Here is a 24,549-nt window from a genome sequence, read left to right as displayed (position 1 = left end):
GACAAAGTTACTTTTCCATTGAGTGCTGGATAACCATTTATATTGAAACTCCAGTACTTGTCACCCTGTTGTATTTCTTTATTTGACTTTCAAGTGAAAGTCACACACACACACACACACACACACACACCAAAGGGCTTTATCAGCAGGCGTGTCCCAATTTACCAGGAGCTAAAAGGAAAAGTTAAATTGTTTGCTCAGACAACAGATACAGTTGAAACAGGCTGGTGTCAATTCAGTTTGCTGTTTTCCTCTGCTAAGGCTGTGGTCACATTTTATTTTTTTAGCAATGATTTTGTGAATGGGATAATTTGCTGAAAATGTAATAACTTAAATTAATTAAGTACCGGTGCATGCAGTGAGATAATCTCTCAATTGACGTCGTACAACTCCTCCCACTCTGTATGTGTTTATATTGATCAATGCCGATCAGTTAATGCAAGCCTACTTTTTTTCTAATGCTGTTGTACTCCCTGTATTGAAGAAGCATCAAATCAGGCATAGTTTCAACAGCAGAGAACTAATACACACCTCTTTAACAAACAGACAAAAGCAAAAGCGATTGTCATCTTCATAGACTGCGACTCAAAAAACAATTGACTTTATTTGCTTCTTCCAGTTAAGCAAGAAGAAGAGGAAGTGGAAGATGCATCCACCGCCACCTCTTCACGAGTTTGTGCCCCCGGACGGTGGCTGGGGCTGGGCTGTGGTTGTCGGATCTTTCATTGCAATTGGATTTTCGTACGCATTTCCGAAAGCCATCACAGTGTACTTTAAGGAGATTCAGACGATCTTCGGTGCCTCGTACAGCCAGATTGCATGGATCTCCTCCCTGACGCTCGCCGTGATGTACGCCGGAGGTAGGACGCTAAACACCTGCTGCATGGGATTCTGCAGCGAGCTCACACCCACACTTTTCCAACATGAAAGATCAAACCATTTTACATATGTTGAGTTGAAATGCATAAGGCGCTCGCTGAAACAATGCAAAGGATGTACATCGACAACAATTTGTACTTATGCAGTAGGTTTAGCACAATTTTCATTGAAAGAAGCACCAAGAAATATGGAGTGGGTTGAAAAAGTTAGGACTGTACAACACTCAGCCTTGTAAGTCCACAGGGGGAGTATTTCTAGTTTAAAATAATTTAAAATCTTTAGCACTTATGGAGTTAATCATTGCAGAATTATTCTCCCTGAAGGTTAGTCCTTCTGGAGTTATCCGTGTTGGTTTTAAGCAACACCCAGTAATGTAAAGAACAGGAACAAATATGTAAGTTTATGATGGCTGAAGTTGATACTTTATGATTCACAAATTCCAAAGATTTTTAAAATTGCAGGGTTTTTTCTCATGTGCATTTATTTTAGGTTGTAAATTGTGGACAAGTAATTAATAATATTATAATCCAGCGGTATGAATAATTGATTTCAAGTAACCCTTGTTTTCCCTCTCTCTCTCTCTGTCCGTCCCCTTCCTTGTTCTCTGACTGTCCTCCTGATTAAATATTGTATTCCTCGATGTCACACTTTACCCTTCCATGGCTCCATGTCTCCCTCTCCCCTGACCCTCAGTCTGAAGAAGGGTCTCGACCCGAAATGTCACCCCATTCCTTCTCTCCAGCGATGCTGCCTGTCCCGCTGAGTTACTCCAGCATATTGTGTCTATCTTTAGTTTATAATATTGTTCAATCTCAATTAACTGACATTGATTCTGGTTTTGCTTTGCTCTGCTGTTACCAGCCACAGCTAGAACACTGATGGTAGTGACATTGGGTGAATAAAACTGTGTGGAACACAATACCAAGGGGCAACATGCTATCTTACCCACGAAGGTGGTGAGGTTGGATCACCAGCAGGATTCCCTCACCTAGGGCTTCTCGTATTGGGCTCACAATGGCAGATCGTTTCCTCATGAGTTTGGAGATTGTAGGTTCGAATCCCACACTTGTGTGATTTCAACACAAAAATGTCGGCTGACCTTCCAGTAAGAGGAGGTGGTGCCCCCTTGGAGGTTAACCTCCAGCCTATTCTGTCTGATAAATATACTTTTAAAATATATCACCTGGCGCTATTTCAAAGAACAAAGATGGAGACACAAGGAACCGCAGACGTTGGCGTCTTGAGCAAAACACAAAGAAGTGTTGGAGGAACTCAGCGAGTCGAGCAGCATCTGTGGAAGGAAGTGGATAGTTGAACTTTGTCTCCTTTGATGTCTCGTTTTCACACCCTACCCTTCCATACCTCTGTGTCTCCATCTCCCCTGACTCTCAGTCTGAAGAAGGGTCTCGACCTTAAAGGTCACCCATTCCTTCTATCCAGAGATGCTGCCTGTCCCGCTGAGTTACTCCAGCATTTTGTGTCTATTTTTGGGTAGTTGACATTTTGGGTCGGTGTCTTTCTTCAAGACAGAAGACCCATTTCTTTCCACAGATGCTGCCCACTGAGTTCCTCCAGTACTTTGTGTTTTGCTCAATGTTAAGGATGATTTCCCACAATCACATTGTCAAAGTATATAATCCAGACATTGGAGCTGCTGTGCATGAATCTCTTCTACATTCCACCAGTAAAAATATGTTGTAGGATACGCTATTTGCTGTGAAGTATTTTAAGGTGCTCTAGAAGAAATTACGTGTAATCTTAGAAATGTAGAGACAAAGAACTGCAGATGCTGGTTGATACCAAAGATAGACGCTAAACGCTTGCATGGCTCAGCGGATCAGGCAGCATCTCTGAAGAAAAAGGATGGGTGACGTTTCGAGTCTGGAGTCTTCAGACTGGAGTCCAAAGAAGGGCCCCGACCTGAAATGTCATTTATCCTTTTTCTCCAGTGCCTAAACCCACTGAGTTATTCCAGCACTTTGTGTCCATCTTTACATGGAATCTTATTGGATATGTGTCACCAGAAAAGGACACTCAGGCCAATCCACACCAATCCAATCAGTTTTTTACAAAGATACTAGAGGAACAAGATAGACCACTCGACCCTAAAAACCGTAGTACGTCATGGCGCCATTTTAGTAGGCAGAAACTTGCAGAAACATTTTAAAAGAAAAATAACAAAAATCTGTGAATTGATAGATGAGATATATTCAGCATTTTAATGGTATCGTCACACATACTGTTCCCCCAAAACACTGATTACACTGCGAGAGGCATAGTGAACGGCGGGTTTTGCCTACTAAAATGGCGGACGTTACACTCCTTTGCGTACTGCACTTCAGTACACACGATTTCAATGGAGTGGTCCATCTTGTTCCTCTAGTATTTTTGGTTTTCTATACACTGCTTCATCCTCCTCTCATCTATTCTCACCTAAAGCCATCAATATTCCACTCTTACACCTCGCGCATGCTGCCCAGTAACTCCTTGTCTGCATCAATGCTCTTTGTTTCAACCATTCCCTGGCTGAAGGAAGCGACCTGACCCATTACCCATCTATGTTCTCCATGTTCTCTGCCAGCTGCCTGACCCGCTGAAATACGTCAGCACTATGTGTCTTTTATTTTGCAAACTTGCAACTGCGGTTCCTTGTATCTGTGAGTGGTAGCTTCTCTTTCCCATTACTTGTGGATGATGACATTTCTTCTGAATTCCTTGCAGGATTTCTCGTAGGAAGTACGAGTTATCTTTTAACTTGGCTAAAATGTTTGATGGCTGTTCGTGGCTTTTCTATTCTCTTTACCTTTTCCCGGTCAGTTTCAATTATATTCACAGGCCCCCACCGCAACTGATTACTTTCTGGGAAATGGCCTCGAACGTAATCCTTCAAGGTCAAATATTAGCAAGTTTGTCAGTAAACCTTTCTGAATTTGGACCAAGCACGGCATAGTTTGAGGGGACATGTGAAGAACAGAACATTTCTAAAATACTTTATTTATATACAGTTGGGACATAAGCAGAGACAGGGATTGATTTTGGAATGTCAAAATGTACACTGGAAATGTGCCACTGTTAACGTTTATTTTGAGTAATGAATTTCCTGAAATAACCGATGGGCTATATTCATTCCTATTTGTTCTTTGCAACAATATCTCTGTAGAGTAGGGGACTCAAAACCTGAAAGACTGCAATTTTTTCTGTTGGTTTGGTTTAATCTCAGATTCTTTAGGACTTGCTTTAGAAATGTGGTGAAATGTCCTTTGCCTGGTGTTATCTGCCCTTCCCATCATTTTTCTAGGTGTTGTAAATAAAAAATAAGAAAGTAGAAAATGCTGGAAATACTCAGCCGGTCAGGCGGCATCTATGGAGAGAGAAGCAGAGGTAAAGTTTCAGGTCAATGAAAGATCACATTTTCAGTTCCAGCAGCTACATTTTATGTTTGCTATTCCCCAGATTTCTTGCTGCTTTTCTAACGGTCAAGTCGGGAGCACGAAGACTGCCCCTTTGAATTATAGTGACTAAATATGTCTGGCATTTGGTGGCATTTTTTTACGGCTGGTTGCAGTTTGGCTTTCCATACGTAACCTCTTGACGTTGGGTGCATAGGCATGGAGGTAACTCTGTCCGAAGAAGAGTCCCGACCCTGAGCGTCTCCTATCCATGTTCTCCAGTGATGCTGCCTGACCCGCTGAGTTACTCCAGCACTTTATCACAGAGTCATAGAGTGATACAGTGTGGAAACAGGCCCTTCGGCCCAACTTGCCCACACCGGCCAACATGTCCCAGCTACACTAGTCCCACTTACCTACGCTTGGTCCATATCCCCCCAAACCTGTCCTATCCATGCACCTGTCTAACTGTTTCTTAAACATTGGGATAGTCCCTGCCTCAACTACCTCCTCTGGCAGCTTGCTCCATACACCCACCACCTTTTGTGTGAAAAAGATACCCCTCAGATTCCTTTTAAATCTTTTCCCCTTCACCTTGAACCTACGTTCTTTGATCCTTGATTCCCCTACTCTGGGCAAGAGACTCTGCGCATCTACCCGATCTATTCCTCTCACTTTATGTCCTTGTTTTTAGCTTGGTTGATTGCTGTGCAAAGCTAGTAATTCATTCTTTTGCTTCAGACATGTGTTGTTCATCCTATTGAACAAAAGGTAATCACCAGGTTTGAAGAACCAAGGAGGTGTTGGATATCAGTTACAGTCTGTGACAGTACCTAGCCCTGCTGCTAAGTGCTGCTTATGACTCATTGAGGTTCAATTAACATGTAGTAGCAGCGAATGTCAGTAAGGATGTAGAAACAAAAAGCTGCAGATGCTGGTTTATACAAAGGTAGACAGAAGGTGCTGGAGTAACTCAGCGGGTCAGGGAGCATCTCTGGAGAAAAAGGACAGGTGACGTTTCGAGTCGGGAACCTTCTTCAGACAGAGCTACCTCCATGCCGAAACACCCAATGTCTCAATGCTCAGTCTGAAGAAGAGTCCTGAACCGACACGTCACCCCTCCTTTTTCTCCAGAGATGATGCCTGACCCACTGAGTTACTCCAGCACTTCGTGTCTATCTTTGATGTCATAAAGGAGTTGTGACTGGGAGAGAAATTCATCCTCAGTGACATCAAATATACAATGAAATGGTGACTGCGTACTTTATTTTGTTTCAGAAGTTTGGATATAATACAACCAAACAAACTAAGTCTTAGAAACAGAATGCCATACAGAGTTGTAACATCGATTTAGCACTGATAGAGGAGTCTAACGTCTAGGTAATGTGGAGGTCACACTCACCAGTACTGTTGTTAGCCATCCTATCCCACCACTGTGCTCGTGCTGACACTACAAAGACATTCTAGGGATGGGAGGGGGGGACGGAAGAACAAAGGACAATGGGGAGCGGGGGGGGGGGGAAACAAAGGGCAATGGGGACCCAGCGTGGGGGAACCACTGTGGGGGTGAGGGGGAACAAAAGGAGGATCTGGCGTGCTTTGTAACTTTGCCAGCGCCGTAGGTGGCTGCTATTTGTATACATTGGGTATGCAAGCAAAGAATCCCACTGGGCCTTGCCACATGTGACAATAAAATCAAGTATTCCATTCCATTCCAGATGTCCTATATGCTGGGAACGTGTTGTAGGCAGAGCTTGGGAAGTGATCAACGGGAGATCTGGTTTTAAATTACTTGAGAGTTCATGGAAGGCTGAGAACTCTATCTGCCCACTGGTTCAAATTTCCAAAGTGGTTGATAGACCTTTACAGCACTTATTGGGCTGAGATTATTTTAGACTTGCATGTTCTCATTTCACCACAGTACAGTACAGCACAAGAACGGGCCTTTCAGCAGACACTGTCTGTGCCGAGCGTGATGCCAAGATCCTCGCTGATTTACCTGCGTATAACCCATATCCCTTTATTCCCTGCATATCCACATTGTTGGAGTCTTTCACAATTTTGAATCTGGTGATGCTGATTTTTCTTTTTAAATTTGCATCAAGAGTGGAGAGTGCAGAGAATCAGAATCTATGAAGGTCAGGTTAGGCCAGTTCAAGGGAGATTAATTGGATATTAAATGCTAGTATTGTAATAGTCTGTGATGCTGGTCATGAACATAGCAGATCCGTTAATTTATATAACACACCTCATGACCAATCTTGAATATGCAACCTCTGAGAGGGGAGGTAAATACAGAAGTTAAAGTGTTGTACTTAAATGCGCGTAGTATAAAAAATAAAGTGGATGAGCTTGAGGCTCAGTTAGTCATGGGCAAGTATGATGTTGTAGGGATCACTGAGACATGGCTACAAGAGGACCAGGGCTGGGAACTGAATATTCAGGGGTACACAACGTATAGAAAAGACAGACAGGTGGGCAGAGGGGGTGGGGTTGCTCTGATGGTAAGGAATGATATTCATTCCCTTGCAAGGGGTGACATAGAATCAGGAGATGTTGAATCAGTATGGATAAAAATGAGAAATTGTAAGGGTAAAAAGACCCTAATGGGAGTTATCTATAGGCCCCCAAACAGTAGCCTCGACATAGGGTGCAAGTTGAATCAGGAGATAAAATTGGCGTGTCAAAAATGTAATGCTACGGTGGTTATGGGAGATTTCAACATGCAGGTAGACTGGGAAAATCAGGTTGGAAATGGACCCCAGGAAAGAGAGTTTGTAGAGTGCCTTCGAGATGGATTCTTAGAACAGCTTGTACTGGAGCCTACCAGGGAGAAGGCAATTCTGGATTTAGTGTTGTGTAATGATCCTGATCTGATAAGGGGACTAGAGGTAAAAGAGCCATTAGGAGGCAGTGATCACAACATGATAAGTTTTACTCTGCAAATGGAAAGGCAGAAGGGAAAATCGGAAGTGTCGGTATTACAGTATAGCAAAGGGGATTACAGAGGCATGAGGCAGGAGCTGGCCAAAATTGATTGGAAGGAGGCCCTAGCAGGGAAGACGGTAGAACAGCAATGGCAGGTATTCCTGGGAATAATGCAGAGGTTGCAGGATCAATTTATTCCAAAGAGGTGGAAAGACTCTAAGGGGAGTAAGAGACACCTGTGGCTGACAAGGGAAGTCAGGGACAGCATAAAAATTAAGGAGAGGAAGTATAACATAGCAAAGAAGAGTGGGAAGACAGAGGATTGGGACTCTTTTAAAGAGCAACAAAAGTTAACTAAAAAGGCAATACGGGGAGAAAAGATGAGGTACGAGGGTAAACTAGCCAATAATATAAAGGAGGATAGCAAAAGTTTTTTTAGGTACGTGAAGAGGAAAAAAATAGTCAAGGCAAATGTGGGTCCCTTGAAGACAGAAGCAGGGGAATTTATTATGGGGAACAAAGAAATGGCAGACGAGTTAAACCGTTACTTTGGATCTGTCTTCACTGAGGAAGATACACACAATCTCCCAAATGTTCTAGGGGCCGGAGAACCTAGGGTGATGGAGGAACTGAAGGAAATCCACATTAGGCAGGAAATGGTTTTGGGTAGACTGATGGGACTGAAGGCTGATAAATCCCCAGGGCCTGATGGTCTGCATCCCAGAGTACTTAAGGAGGTGGCTCTAGAAATAGTGGAAGCATTGGAGATCATTTTTCAATGTTCTATAGATTCAGGATCAGTTCCTGTGGATTGGAGGATAGCAAATGTTATCCCACTTTTTAAGAAAGGAGGGAGAGAGAAAACGGGTAATTATAGACCAGTTAGTCTGACATCAGTGGTGGGGAAGATGCTTGAGTCAATTATAAAAGACGAAATTGCTGAGCATTTAGATAGCAGTAATGGGATCATTCCGAGTCAGCATGGATTTACGAAGGGAAAATCATGCTTGACAAATCTACTGGAATTTTTTGAGGATGTAACTAGGAAAATTGACAAGGGAGAGTCAGTGGATGTGGTGTACCTCGACTTTCAGAAAGCCTTCGACAAGGTCCCACATAGGAGATTAGTGGGCAAAATTAGGGCACATGGTATTGGGGGTAGGGTACTGACATGGATAGAAAATTGGTTGACAGATAGAAAGCAAAGAGTGGGGATAAATGGGTCCCTTTCGGAATGGCAGGCAGTGACCAGTGGGGTACCGCAAGGTTCGGTGCTGGGACCCCAGCTATTTACGATATACATTAATGACTTAGACGAAGGGATTAAAAGTACCATTAGCAAATTTGCAGATGATACTAAGTTGGGGGGTAGTGTGAATTGTGAGGAAGATGCAATAAGGCTGCAGGGTGACTTGGACAGGTTGTGTGAGTGGGCGGATACATGGCAGATGCAGTTTAATGTAGATAAGTGTGAGGTTATTCACTTTGGAAGTAAGAATAGAAAGGCAGATTATTATCTGAATGGTGTCAAGTTAGGAGGAGGGGGAGTTCAACGAGATCTGGGTGTCCTAGTGCATCAGTCAATGAAAGGAAGCATGCAGGTACAGCAGGCAGTGAAGAAAGCCAATGGAATGTTGGCCTTCGTAACAAGAGGAGTTGAGTATAGGAGCAAAGAGGTCCTTCTACAGTTGTACCGGGCCCTGGTGAGACCGCACCTGGAGTACTGTGTGCAGTTTTGGTCTCCAAATTTGAGGAAGGATATTCTTGCTATGGAGGGCGTGCAGCGTAGGTTCACTAGGTTAATTCCCGGAATGGCGGGACTGTCGTATGTTGAAAGGCTGGAGCGATTGGGCTTGTATACACTGGAATTTAGAAGGATGAGGGGGGATCTTATTGAAACATATAAGATAATTAGGGGATTGGACACATTAGAGGCAGATAACATGTTCCCAATGTTGGGGGAGTCCAGAACAAGGGGCCACAGTTTAAGAATAAGGGGTAGGCCATTTAGAACGGAGATGAGGAAGAACTTTTTCAGTCAGAGGGTGGTGAAGGTGTGGAATTCTCTGCCTCAGAAGGCAGTGGAGGCCAGTTCGTTGGATGCTTTCAAGAGAGAGCTGGATAGAGCTCTTAAGGATAGCGGAGTGAGGGGGTATGGGGAGAAGGCAGGAACGGGGTACTGATTGAGAGTGATCAGCCATGATCGCATTGAATGGCGGTGCTGGCTCGAAGGGCTGAATGGCCTACTCCTGCACCTATTGTCTATTGTCTATTGTCTATTAAATGTGATAGTTGCCTTTTCTAGAACCAGAAAAATGCAAAAACAAAATCTGGCTCTGTGTGTTTCTCCAAAATAGATATGATTGAAAAACAATTAATGAGGAATGGTTGAATGTGAAATGGAAGTAAATGGCTTCATGATAATAGTATTCTGGTCAAGATTTTGTTCTCTGCAAAACGTTATCTATATTTATATGATATATCTCGGCATCTTTTCCACTGTGTCTGGAAGAGTGTATTTTCAATGGGCCTTCAAGTGACTGGAATGAATAGTGGCAGGTCCCAGGGCAGAGGGTTGATCTGTTGAGATAGTTTTAGACTCAGGATTCCATTTGCTGCCCAAAGTACATTTCCCCTGGTAGGTTTGAAAAATGTCAGCAGAAAGGTCTTGTGGCATGTAGATTGTAGTTTGCAAGCCTTATTTTCTTTTTCTTTTTTTTCCCATTGAGCGCCATAGCAAATGACATGATTTTTCTATCCCCCTCAGAGCAGTTTTATCGTAAGATTTTACTTTGATCCTTTTAAAATTGTACATGAATCACACTGTAAGGAATTCATGACATTTTAGAGGGGGTTTCAGCAGGAGATGTTTCTTGTGCAATTTTCTCTTTACTTTCTCACGGAACTATGAAATGAGAAGGCCATTTCCTTCCACTAACCGTGACAGAATACAAACGCTATTTGATGTTTCCATCAAGCTCTGCAGATTGCTTTTCTCTCTAGATATTTTTCCAGTGAGCAATTGGGAAGCAATAGTTGCCTGAAGTTCTGCATGAATCAAACATAGGAGGAAATGCAGAATTTAATCTGCCAAGCACAGATGAGACTTGAGACATTTGCCACTTTAAACGTGTAAATTGGTGGCCAGGAGGTGAAAGGGTTGCACAGTTCTCTGATTTTTCACCAAGCGTTGCTGCTGAAGGATGAAAGGTAGACAGAGAAAGATCATCACTTACATTTGAATGGCATTCTCCAGGGCTTAGGTTGTGTCAAAACTCTTCACAATCAAGGGTAGCCACAGTTGTAAAGTACTCATTCCTTTGCCTGCAAATAAGAAAGTGATAATAATCTGTTTTGATAATAGAGGTTGGAGGACAAATATAGACCTAGACTAAGAAAAGGACTCCCGAATTCTTCTTTCCATTAGCTTAAGGCCAGCGGAGGTAGTTGCTGGAGAATTGGGCTACCATTGTAGTGTCACGGAGTCAAACTGGGCCCTTCGGTCCAACTTGCCCACGCCGACCAACATGCTCTGTCAACACGAGTCCCACCTGCCTGTGTTTGGCCCATATCACTCTAAACATACCCTATCCATGTACCTGTCTAAAAGTTTCCTATACTTCTGTGCTCGGCAAACTGCTGATAATCTGGGATTTTAGACATTAAACTTTAGACTTTTGAAATACAATGTGGAAATAGGCCCTTCGCCCCTTCGGTACATGCCGACCAGCGATCACCCTGCACACTAACACTAACCTACACACCTGGGACAATTTACAATTTTACCAAAGCCAATTAACCTACAAACCTGTACCTTTGGTGTGTGGGAGGAAACCAGAGTACTGGGAGAAAACCCACGCTATCACAGGGAGAACGTACAAACTCTGTACAGACAGCACCCGTGGTCAGGATCCAACCCGGGTCGCTGATTCTGTAAGGCAGCAACTCTACCGCTGTACCACCGTGCCGAGTAGTCTGGGCATGAAACTGTGTTATCTTCTTATCAATCTTTGAAGGATTGAGAAATAAGTCATTATAGGATGAGATGTGAATCAGAGTTGGTGAAGCTTGCTTCAAATCTGTTTCAGAGTGAGAAGAAAAGATATGGAAAGAAAGAATGGATTATGAGAGAGAACCCAAGGAAAGAAAAATAATTTTGCTGGTTTGAAACCTGCAACAAGAATTAATATCTGAGTGAATAGGACACTTACTGAGCACATAGAAAACACAACACAGAACAGTGCAGGTGTCAGAAGTTGATTAGTGCATGTGCCAGAGGTTATGGGGCAAAGGCAGGAGAATGGGGTTAGGAGGGAGAGATAGATCAGCCATGATTGAATGGCAGAGTAGACTTGATGGGCCGAATGGCCTAATGCTGCTCCTATCTCTTATGATCTTATGAACAGTACAGCATAGGAACAGACCCTTGGGCTCACATTGCCTGTGCCGAACATGATGCCAAGATAAACTAATCTCATCTGTTTGCACGTGATTCATATCCTTTCATTGCCAGCCTATCCAAGTGCCTATTCAAACGCCTCTTAAATGCTCTTAAAGCCTCATACCTGCTTTCACCACCACCCCTGGCAGCATATTCTAGGCACTCACCACTCTCTCTGTACAAAACAACTTGTCCCACCGTGGTCACTCCCTCTTCTCCCGTCTCCCATAAAGCATGAGGTATAGAAGTGTGATAACGCACTCCTCCAAATTCAGGAACAGTTTCTTCCCAACAGTTTCTTAGCAACTGACTCGTACTCTCCAACTAGAGAGCAGTCCTGGCCTCCCATCTTCCCCATTGGAGACCTCTTGGACTACCTTTAATTGGATTTTACTGGACTAAACGTAATTCCCTTTATGATATATCTGTACACTGTAGACGACACTATTGTAATCATGTATTGCCTTTCTGTGACTGGTGAGCATGCAACAAAAGATTTACACTGCACACGTGACAATAAACTAAACTAACGAAATCTCACTAACTAACTTTGCCCTCTCACCTTAAAGCTGTGCTCTCTAGTCTTTGACATTTCCCCCCTGGAGGGGGAGGAAGAAAGGTTCTGACTGGTTACTGTGTTTGTGCTTCTCAGAATAGGATATACTTCTATCAGATCTCTCCTCACCCTCTGGCATTCCAGCGAAAACAATCCAAGTCCGTCCAGCCTTATAACTAATACTTTTTAATCCAGGGAGCATTCTGGTAAAACTCATCAATTGTTAACAAGTCTCCAACTTGCAATAGTTAATTTTCCATGCTGGCGAGGCTGATTGGGAGAAGTACTTATCATGGCTTAAATAAGATTATTAAAGCTCTAAACTATAGCATGAACAATTATCTACTGATTGGGAATGAAGAGTTTTGCTTGCCAAGCCACCTTTGGTACTTGGCACGGGGTTCTTGAGATAAACATATAAAACATATAACGCGGGTGGCACGCAATGCAGTCAATTCCTGCTTAGGAAGAAACTGCAGATGCTGGTTTGAACTGAAGATAGACACAAAATGCTGGAGTAACTCAGCGGGGACCGGCAGCACCTCCTGGGAGAACGAATGGGTGATGTTTCGGGTCGAGACCCTTCTTCAGACTGAGATCAGTCCGTGATTTAACAAGTTATAATTTCATAGCACTCATAAATTACTGTCTGAGTAAAGTGTGTTCACAACCAAAGTATAGAGGCCAGTTCATTGGCTATATTTAAGAGGGAGTTAGATGTGGCCTTTGTGGCTAAAGGGATCAGGGGGTATGGAGAGACGGCAGGTACGGGATACTGAGTTGGATGATCAGCCATGATCATATTGAATGGCGGTGCAGGCTCGAAGGACCGAATGGCCTACTCCTGCACCTATTTTCTATGTTTCTATGTTTCTATATCCCCTTCAATTGAAAGTGGAGAGTAGGGCTCAATTTTAATGAAGGCGGTTATGGAGTGAGACAATGATGGCAGCACTTTTTACTATTCTCATTTAACTTCATGTCACCTGACCAGCTACATCATTTACCAATAAATAATTGCTGGACGGTGCAAGTCTCATCATAATCATCAACAGGTCTCATCCCGGCCACTCCCTTCTTCAGGAGAGGTACAGAAATGTGTAAACGCACACCTCCACAATCTGGGACAGTTTCTTCCTAGCTGTTATCGGGCAACTGAACCATTCTATCGACAACTAGAGAGCGGTCCTGAGTTACTATCAACCTCATTGGAGATACTCGGACTATCTTTAATCGAACTTTACTGGACTTTATCTTGCACCAGATGCCACAGATTTAAGAGCATGATCTAATTTGTTATTTAAGAGATTGTACTGTGTTGATCCATAAAACCGCAGAAAGGTCCTTTGGAATATTAGTGTTGTGGGATGACTAGAGGATGTGATAAGAATCGAAAGAAAAATCTAATTAGTCTGCACCTCTGTTCTTTCCCCAGAGCCTTTCAATTCTTTCCTTTTTTTCAAAGGTACACCTTAGTGTCCTTAGAAAACTACTATTGATATTCAGAGAGAAACCAGCCCTATAAACTTCCCAAAGTCATATCTGGACTTTTCCAGATTTCCAGCTACTTTTCAGCTGAGTCAAGTGGTGTTTATTGTCGTAAGCATAGGTGCGATGAGGTTACAGGTGCAATGAAAGTCTTGTTTACAGCAGCACCACCGGAACGTGGATTCAGAAAGCACACAAGACCTTAAGTCAAAGATAAATCATGCAAGACAAGGAAAATAAAAAAGTTCAAGCCAGTGTGAGAGATCCGTTGTGTTCTCTTGTCGAGGTAGGCTTTGGGTTGTGCCAGTCGATTCAAGAATATGGTTCATGATGGTTGCAGGAAAGCAGCTACTCCTGAGCATGGTGGTGTGGGGCTTCAGGCTTCTGTGCGCACAATGGTACAAAGGGCGGCCTATAGACTGAAGAAGAGTCCCGACCCGAAACGCCGCCTATGCATGTTCTCCAGGGATGCTGCCTGACCCGCTGAGTTACCCCAGCCCAACTTCATTAAGATGTGTAGGAAAGAACTGCAGATGCTGGTTTAAATCGAACGTAGACACAAAATGCTGGAGTAACTCAGCGGGACAGGCAGCATCTCTGAAGAGAAGGAACGGGTGACGTTTTGGGTCAAGACCCTTCTTCAGACAGTCCCGCTGAGTTACTCCAGCACTATCTTCATTAAGATGGTGCTGTGAAAGTAGAAAATACATCTTGGAACAAATGGTGACTAAATCAGATGGAAGATGAGGTACATTTAAGGAATAGCTTAAGAGATGGAGATGCTAGAGTGTTGGCAGTTGAAGGAACTCCACTGGCACTGGTGTGATTACAATAGACAATAGACAATAGGTGCAGGAGGAGGCCATTCGGCCCTTCGAGCCAGCACCACCATTCAATGTGATCATGGCTGATCATTCTCACAGTACCCCGTTCCTGCCTTCTCCCCATACCCCCTGATTCCACTATCCTTAAGAGCTCTATCTAGCTCTCTCTTGATTGCATTCAGAGAATTGGCCTCCACTGCCTTCTGAGGCAGAGAATTCCACAGATTTACAACTCTCTGACAGAAAAAGTTTTTCCTCATCTCCGTTCTAAATAGCCTACCCCTTATTCTTAAACTGTGGCCCCTGTTTCTGGACTCCCCCAACATTGGGAACATGTTTCCTGCCTCTAACGTGTCCAACCCCTTAATAATCTTATATGTTTTGATAAGATCCCCTCTCATCCTTCTAAATTCCAGTGTATTCAAGCCTAGTTGCTCCAATCTTTCAACATATGACAGTCCCGCCATTCCCGGAATTAACCTAGTAAACCTACGCTGCACTCCCTCAATAGCAAGAATATCTTTCCTCAAATTTGGAGACCAAAACTGCACACAGGGACGCATAAGAGACCAGGATTGGATGAAAACAGATACCATTGAGTGACATAAGCTGGAGGAGAATACAGAGTTGCAGAAGAATAAGGTCATGGAGAGACTTTAAAACAATGGTGAGAGTTTAAAATCTGAACATCTTTTCATGGTTAATATAAGAACTAGGCAAATGTCCAGTCTGTGGTTTTGGACATAATGTCCATTGGAATAAAAATGTAAACTCTCAACTGCTACTTAATTGTGAGTCGGTGTGGTTCAGATAATAAACAAGTTCATGGCCTTTATGATTTCAGAAAGGATGCCTGCTGGATTAAAATCTGAAGAATAAATGGTTAAGAAATCCCTTAAACCAGTTACCTTTAATAACAAACCAAGCAAATCCCTCGTGTGTAGGAAGGAACTGCAGATGCTGGTTTACACCGAAGCTAGACACAAAATGCTGGAGTAACACTGCGGGACAGGCCACGTCTCTGGAGGGAAGGAATGGGTGACGTTTTGGGTTACCCATTCCTTCTCTCCGACTGCTATCTTCAATGCAAATACCTTCTCAGTTATCTATGGAACATATGACAATATTGCAGCACAGAGGCGCAATGGTAGAGTTGCTGCCTTACAGCGCCATAGATCGAGGCTAGATCCTGACTATGGATGATGTCTGCAAAGAATGTGTGCGTTCTCCCTGTGACCGCGTGGGTTTTCTCTGGGTTCTCCGGTTTCCCCCCACTTTCCAAAGACGTGCAGGTTTGTAGGTTAATTGGCTTCTGTAAATCACCCCGAGTGTGTAGTATGCGAAACTGGGATAACATAGAACTAGTGTACGTGCAATCTATGGTTGGCATGGACTAGATGGTCCAAAGGGCCTGTTTCCATGCTGTAACTCTAATCTAAACTAAACCCACACATAGTTGGTAGGTGGGAGGGAACTAGAATATCTGGGTAAACCTGCAGGGTTACAAGGAGAACATGCAATCTGCACACAGACGACTCTTGAGATCAGGGTCACCCCGGCTCACTGGAGCTGTGAACAATATCTCCAACCCCTTGTGTCATTATACCATCCCAGAACAGGTACAAAGGTCAATATTGATCCAAGAGGAGTGCAGTGATTGCACTTGAAATGCAGCACAGACCTCTGATCTCTTTTATTCACATGCTTGATGAATGTGTGTGTGTTAAACGAAAAGGAGAAATTATACCTGACTCATGTTCATAATGGAAAAGACATTTGGTGTTTTAAGGATTTAAAAATGGCCTGAATAGTTGACCTTGGGGAGTCGTCTCGACATGACCAGTGCAATGAAACAAGGCTGCAGATTAATGGACATGAGTTCAGAGAGTCGCTGTTAATGCTGCTACTGCACAACCCCCAGTGACCCGTGTTCAATTCCAATCTCTGGTGCTGTCTCCATAGTGTTGATTTCCCCGGGTGCTTCAGTTTCCTCCCACATCCCAAAGGTGTACCAATGGGTTAACGGACGACTGTATGTGAGTTGTCCTAGTGTGAGTGGGCAGCAGGATATTCAGTGGAGTGTTGATTGGCCCGTGAGAGAGGGCAGCACAGTGGTGCAGAGGTAGAGCTGCTGCCTTACAGCGCTAGAGACCCGGGTTCGATCCTAACTATGGGCGCTGCCTGTGCGGAGTTTGTACATTCTCCTTGTGACCGCGTGGGTTTTCTCCGGGTGCCCTTGTTTCTTCCACACTTCAAAGACATGCAGGCGTAGGTTAATTGGCTTCTGTAAATTATAATTTATCCCTAGTGTGCAGGGCAGTGCTAGCGTACTGGGCCATTGTTGGTCGGCGCAGACTTGGTGGGCCGAAGGGCCTGTTTCCGTACTGTATTTCTAAAGTCTAAAGTCTAAAGATAAATTGCAGGGAAATAAATGAAGGAATGGCAGTAGTGAGATAGTTTTGAGATCCAGCATAGATTCCATGCTCTGAATGACATCCTTATACGTTGCAAGAAAATATCAACATCATATATAAAACTAGTCCTTGAAAGCAGGGTGATTGATCAATTGCCAGACCGTATTCTCAAATGGAAGCAGTTTTGATTCATTCAAAAACAACTCTCAGAAAAGACCACCTTTTAAAAAATCCATTCAATGGATGAGGGCTTTGCAGATTAAGATTACATTTAGAACACAGAACGGCACAGCACAAGAACCGGTCCCTCGGCCCACAATGTCTGTGCCAAACAAGATGCCAACTTATCTACCTTATCTACCTGCACATCATCCATATTCCTCCATTCCCTGCATATCCACATGTTTATCCAAAAGTCTTTTAAATACCACTAATGTACCTGCTTCAACCACCACCCTATGAAGCACGTTCCAGGTACTCACCTCCCTCTGTGTAAAAAATGATTTGCCCGCACATCTTCCTTAAACTTTTCCCCTTTTGCCTTAAAGCTGTGCCCTCTGGTATTTGATTTTTCCATTCTGGGAAGATGATTGTGATTATATCCTATCCATGCCCCCCATATCTTTATATATCATTTAATTATTTACTGGTTTAAGAATGTTGCTCATAATATTTAAGCGTCCATGGATAGGCGGTGGTGAACCTCTGTCTTGAACTGCGGCAGTGCAGTATACAGTTTGTGATACAGATTAGCGATGATTTGAAGCTTTACAATGAAGGAGATAGTTTTGGACCTCCTGTTGACATCATCTTCACCAATGCTTCATATTAGTCTGTGTTGTAGCTTAATTGATTGAAGTTGATTGCTATTAGTGATCAACTTTTGTCGTAATATTTATTCACAAAATGCTGGAGTAACTCAGTAGGTCAGGCAGCATCTCGGGAGAGAAGGAATGGGTGACATTTCAGGTCGAGACCCTTCTTCAGACTGATGTCAGGGGGCGGGACAAAGGAAGGATATAGGTGGAGACAGGAAGATAGAGGGAGATCTGGGAAGGAGGAGGGTAGAGAGGGACAGAGGAACTATCTAAAGTTGGAGAAGTCGATGTTTTGTCGTAAGGCTGCCTGGACAGTAAAAGACCAATGCAACAAACCTTTTAGCTTTTTAGTTTAGTTTAGAAATACAGTGCGGAAAAAGGCCCTTCATCGTCCCCACCGATTCCGCGCCAACCAGCAATCCCTGTACACTAACACTATCCCACCCGCCAGGGACAATTTACAATTTTACCAAAGCCAATTAACCTACAAACCTGCACGTCTTTGGAATGTGGGAGGAAACCGGCGCACCTGGAGAAAACCCACACGGTCACGGGGAGAAGGTGCAAACTCCGCACACACAGCACCCGTAGTCTGGATCAAACCCAGGTCTCTGGTGCTGTCAGGCAGCAACTCTACCGCTGCGTCACCATGCTAATTGTCAATTGCAAATTACCAGCTTTCATGTTATTTGCAGCTGTAAAGGAAATGGATTGTAAAGGAAACTATTTATTTAGAATGTGTAGGAAGGAGCTGCAGATGCTGCTTTATACTGAAGATAGACACAGAATGCTCGAATAACTCAGTGTGCCAGGCAGCGTCTCTGGGGAAAAGGAATAGGTGACGTCTCGGGTCAGAGCCATGCATGAAGAAGTGTTCTGACCTACAACGCCACCTATTCCTTTTCTCCAGAGATGCTGCCTGACCCACTGAGTTACTCCAGCATTCTGTGTCTATCTACTCATTTAGAATAATGAGATGGCAGTGGAATGGCAAGTGGAGGTGACTTTAGTCACCGTTTTCACTTCAGCTGAATAATTGTCCTTTATTGACAGCACAGGATGTTGGTTGAGCTAGTGTTTCCATTACTTCCTGCCCGAAACACCGGGTGTTGGAAATAATTTCTCTCGGGATATTGCTCTTAGAAACGGGAGAGGTGAACAAAACAGAGGTGGGCAGGAGGTTGCCCTGGCGAAGAACCAGGACAAGTGTCTAGGGGAGAAGGGCATGGGGGAGGGTAGGTGCTGGGCTGTGGAGACATTGGGAGAGTTACAGTATATATATCAATGATGCATGAGTTGGCTTTGCAATAATCATTATGATCTCCCCTCCCCTCCTCTCTATTATCTGTCTCCACTTTACTTTGTCCTCCCTGCATTGCAATGAATGACCATGAAGGTCAGGAAAATCAACCATGTTATGTTTTTGTGATAGGCCTGTTGCCATGGTAACACTCTGCTTTAATTTACCATGTACGGCCTTATTTTCTGTACCATCAAGGTCATCGTTCATCACAACCTTTTGCACTCTTGCCCCAACGGGACTTCAACCATTTGGCAAATGGAGCAGTTGAAAGAAATAACATCATCCATGGATGATGGACTAAATACTTAATGTTTGGGAATTAAGTTCTTTAGTTCACACCATTTTAAAAAAAAAAGCTTTTTAAATTGCGCCATTGATTTGTTATATATGTCCATGCATTTCTTTTCATGTGATTGGGACTTCCTAGGTTGTTGTAACTCCAAGTAATTTAATCTGTGTCATGGTCACAAAACAGAACTTTACAAAAAGTCTAAAGTCTGGTCCATGTGCAGGATGTAGTGGAGTGGCTCCCGATCCAGGTAGGCCCCAGGCTGCTGCAGGACCTCCTCCGTCACCCTGGACCGGCTCGGCCTGCCAACCAACATCCCTCTCCTTGCCTCATTGACCTCTCCAACTTTAGATAGTTCCTCTGACCCTCTCTTCCCCTCCCCCTTCCCAGTTCTCCCACTGTCTTCCTGTCTCCACCTATATCCTTTCTTTGTCCCGCCCCCCCTAACATCAGTCTGAAGAAGGGTCTCGACCCGAAACGTCACCCAAGTCAAGTCAAGTCAAGTTTATTTGTCACATACACATACACGATGTGCAGTGAAGTGGCAATGCCTGCGGATTGTGCACAAAAAAGAATTACAGTTACAGCATATAAATAAAGTTAATAAAGTTACTATAGTGTAGACAAACTTTAGTCTCTGGAGTTATAAAAGTTGACAGTCCTGATGGCCTGTGGGGAAAAACTCCATCTCATCCTCTCCGTTTTCACAGCGTGACAGCGGAGGCGTTTGCCTGACCGTAGCATCTGGAACAGTCCGTTGCTGGGGTGGCAGGAGTCCCTCATAATCTTACTTGCTCTGGATCTGCACCTCCTGATGTATAGGTCCTGCAGGGGGACGAGTGTAGTTCCCATGGTGCATTCTGCCGAACACACTACTCTCTGCAGGGCCATCCTGTCCTGGGCAGAGCTGTTCCCAAACCAGACTGTAATGTTGCCAGACAGGATGCTCTCTACAGCCCCAGAGTAGAAGCAATGAAGGATCCTCAGAGACACTCTGAATTTCCCCAGCTGTCTAAGGTGGTAAAGGCGCTGCTTTGCCTTACCCACCAGTGCGGCAATGTGCGTTGCCCATGTCAGATCCTCTGTGATGCGGACTCCCAAGTATTTAAAACTGCTCACCCTATCCACAAATAGACCCATTTATCTCCAGTGGCGTGTACGTCCTTGGATGTTTAGCCCTTCTAAAGTCCACAATCAGCTCCTTCTCTCCAGAGATGCTGCCTGACCTGCTGAGTTACTCCAGCATTTTGTGATACCTTCGATTTGTACCAGCATCTGCAGTTATTTTCCTACATCCCTCTCCTTGCCTGACCTTTTCTATGCCCCTGGGTCACCTCCTACAGCCGACCTTGACGGTCCCTCTCCTACCGGCCCACTCCTCGCACCCGTCGTTGCCAGCGGGTTCCCTCCTCCTCAGCTCTCTGGTCTTCGGGCTGAGATCGGCAGCTTCTAAGCTTCTCTTTAGCAGGCCGCGGCCTGCCAGGTCTTTGTTCACGGTGGCTCACCAGGCCTGCTGCCCTATGTGGCTGTGCGGCCTGTGAACCTCTCTGTGGGAAGAAATGTCTCCACAGATACTGCCTGAGAGGCAAATTCTCCCAGCTAGTTTGTTATTTTTTTTCCAATTTAGACGCCAGCATCTGCAATCTCCCTTGTCTCCGAAGTCTAATTCTTTATTATCAACCTACAATGCCTCAATAGTATACAACAAGAATGAACTAAAACTGGACTTGAATAATGCATCATGGTTTGAAACATTTGTACAAATTAGGCAAAACATTTATTTTTGCAATTGCTCTGCTTCACTCTTGAAATTGTAATTCCTTTATAATATTATTTTTTTTGCAGTTAAATGAATAAAACTGCATCAATATTTGCTGGCTTTCAAAATTATAATGCACATAGCTGTAATTGCTTCTGATGTTGTCAAAGCAATTTATTTTTTACAGTGCAGCATTTAAATCTATTCATTCTTTTTTTCAATAAAAATCACTTCACTAAGGAAGTACATCTGCAAACCTGAAAATGCTGGAAGTACTTGGCAGGTCAGACTGCATCTGAGAAAAGTTAACCTTTAAAAGATAGACCTTTCCTACGTAGAGTTAACTTAGATAGAGCTTCTGTCCTTTTCCCACCTAAAATTCCCCCCTCTCCACTTTCAGTCTGTAGAAGGGTTCCGACCCGAATTGTCCCCCCATCGTTTTTCTCCAGAGATGCTGCCTGACCCGTTGAGTTACTCCAGCACTTTGTGTCTATCTTCGGTGTAAACCGGCATCCGCAGTTCGTTTCTACACAAGGGAGTTAACGTGTCAGGTTCAAGACCCTACAGCAGATGAAGGTGGAGGAAATAGAAACCTGTTAGGCTGCAGGGGTTGGGGGTGGGGGAGGAATGTGATGGGGAGGGGAAGGGTTGTGTCTGATCGAGTAAAACAAGGGTAACCAGGGAGATAAAATGCAAATAAGGTTTGCATTTGAGTCACTGAGTGAATGTGAGAAATTGTAGAAGGAGACGAGAGACAAAGGAACATGGATAAAAGAATGCAGGAGTCGCAAAATGCAAAGCAGGAAGACAAAGTCAAAAGAATTGCTTATACCGGAAATCTAAACATCTACAAACTTCTTTGTTTTCAGTTCATTTTATTTGGTAACTTGGTAAAAGTAAGCATCCTTGTTTCTGGACACTCCAATGTGAACAGGTAGACACAAAATGGTGGAGTAACTCAGCGGGTCAGACAGCATCTTTGGAGAAAAGGAATAGGTGAGGTTTCGGCTCGAAACCCTTCTTCAGACTTTTCTCCAGAGATGCTGCCTGATCCGCTGAGTTACTCCAGCATTATGTGTCTCTCGTCAGTGTAAACCAACATCTGCCGTTCCCCTGTATACAATGTGAGCAAGTACATGTATTCATATACACTATGTTGCTAAATATTGAAGCCTGATTAATTGATATTATCTTCATTAGAAAAAATAGTGCGCATTAACATGAAGTGGTCATCGACATGAATAAGAGCCCATTCAACAGATAACCTTTCAAAAACTCTGCTTCAACAAGGCTTTCTTGTTTAATATACCCTAACAGCTATTCCAAAGGCTTGGCTGGAGCCATGGAAAATGTTACCGTCTAAATATAATTTCATAGTACTTGTTGAGCTATGTGTAGGAAGGAACTGCAGATGCTGGTTTACACCGAAGATAGACACAAAATGCTGCAGTAACTCAGCGGGTCAGACAGCATCTCTGAAGAAAAGGAATAGGTCATGTCTTGGCTCTGGACCTTTCTTCCAGCATTTTGTTTCTACCTTGATCAGCTATAATTTGTACTTGGATCTGTTGCATTTTAAACCTTTTTTGGGGGGTGGGGGGGAAAACTTATTGCTAAATTCTATTACTCTTTAGACTTTAAAGATGCAGCGTGGAAAGTTGCCCTTCGGCCCACCGGGTCCGCGCCGACCAGCGATCACCCCGTACACGAGCACTATCCTGCACACTAGGGGTAATTTACTATTTTACTGAATATAATATAATATAATAAACATTTATTTTATATAGCGCTTTTCCAAATGCTCAAAGACGCTTTACAAAACCAGTCAAGACATAAAAACAAACAAACGAACTGTCCTGTCAATTAACCTACAAGATTGTATGTCTTTGGAGTGTGGGAGGAAACCAGAGCACCCGTAGAAAACCCACGTGGACACAGGGAGAAGGTACAAGCTCCGTACAGACAGCACCCATAGTTGAACCTGGGTCTCGGGTGCTGTAAGGCAGCAACATTACCGTTGTGCCACTGTGCTGCCCCATATTAATTTTAAACCAAGGGTGGTGAGTGTATTGAATGAGCTGCCGGGTGAGCTGGTTGAGGCAGGTACGATCACAATATGTAAGAAATATTTGGACATGGATAGGATAGGTTTAGAGCGATATGGGCTAAATGGATTAAATGAGAATCCTTAAGATGTAATCCTTAAGAATAATCCATAAAAAACAATCATGACAAATTGTCAAAATGCAGCAAACATTGTGGCATGAGATGGTGATACATTTGACTGGTGGCTTCTGCTGGCATGGACCTGAAATCAGCTTCAGACTTTCATAGCAGTTTGACTATTGATGGAAACAGTCTACCCAACCTGGGGATATTGAAGAGATGATCCTACTTGTGCAGATGAAGCATTAACTGTGTTTCATGTTATTGTTTAGGGATACAGCATAGAAACAGGGCCTTTGGCTCTCCAAGTACATGCTGACTTTCGATCGCTCCATCACACTAGTTCTACGTTATCCTATTTTTGCATCCACTCACTAAGCACCAGGAGCAAATTACAGAGGCCAATTAACCCGCACGTCTTTGTGATGTGCTAGAAAACTGGAGCACCCGGAGGAAACCCACACAGTCACAGGTAGAACGTGCAAACTCCACACAGACAGCACTTTGGATTGCACCTGCTTTGCTGGCACTGTGAGGCAGCAATTCTACCAGCTGTGCCACTCAGTCACCCTGCACCACTGTGCCACCCTGCTGTGTGATGTGAGATTATGTTTCTTAACAAACAAAGTGTTTAAAATCAATGTGTTCCCCTGTGGATTTTGACCCTACTGGAATGACCGACTTTGAATTGGTGCTTTAGTCTGTCCCAAAACCTCATTTACCCTTAATAGTGGACATTACAGTAAGGCCTGATGTTAGACACTCTCATTGACCTCCTTAATGTTGGTTGAAATACTAGAACCCACTTTATTTATTGTTATCAGCATCTTGCTCCGTGGTATTGATTCAAAGTCTTTATACTCTCTTCACAAAATCTATGGAGCCATCTTATTATTTTATGAGACTCAGAATGTTACACAGGTAATCATAAATTACTGGATTTATGCACTGGATGAAATTAGGTTCTAGTCACACGTGAAATACGTTTGGGAATGCAGCAAAGTTGTCGGAGTTTAATGGATATTTCTTTTGAGAGGTGAATGTTGTTTTAATATAAATTAGGCTGACTCGGTGCACAAGACAATTAAAAACCCTACAGACCTTCCATGATGGGGTCTCAGGCTCATTACACTTATATTGATTGTCTACCATTTTGGTTCTGTCCCTGGGGTGGTTTCATGAGTTAGTTCATATGTTCATTTCTGCAAAGCATTTTAAAAAAGAACAGCATGTATTTCTGTCAATATCTTTTCACCTCCATTTCAAAATGCCCTCAAAAATGCAATCACAGCTTA

General features: G+C 43.6%; 1 protein-coding gene across 4 annotated transcripts in view; it reads left to right on the top strand.

Annotated features, from left to right (window-relative positions):
• The window catches only part of LOC144603673 (monocarboxylate transporter 2-like), a 99,331-nt gene that overhangs the window by 32,594 nt on the left and 42,188 nt on the right, over positions 1 to 24,549 (top strand). For all 4 annotated transcript variants that reach the window (XM_078417280.1, XM_078417282.1, XM_078417284.1 and 1 more), the window contains one exon: positions 620 to 860. In XM_078417280.1, coding sequence (XP_078273406.1) covers positions 647 to 860 — 214 coding nt within the window. In that variant the 5' untranslated portion in view covers positions 620 to 646. The remainder of the gene's footprint in view (positions 1 to 619; positions 861 to 24,549) is intronic.

The sequence above is a fragment of the Rhinoraja longicauda genome, chromosome 20 (genome assembly GCF_053455715.1).
Source record: "Rhinoraja longicauda isolate Sanriku21f chromosome 20, sRhiLon1.1, whole genome shotgun sequence".
Lineage (NCBI taxonomy): Eukaryota > Metazoa > Chordata > Chondrichthyes > Rajiformes > Arhynchobatidae > Rhinoraja > Rhinoraja longicauda.
Note: the sequence above shows the minus strand (reverse complement) of the source record. Positions and strands in the feature narration are given on the sequence as shown.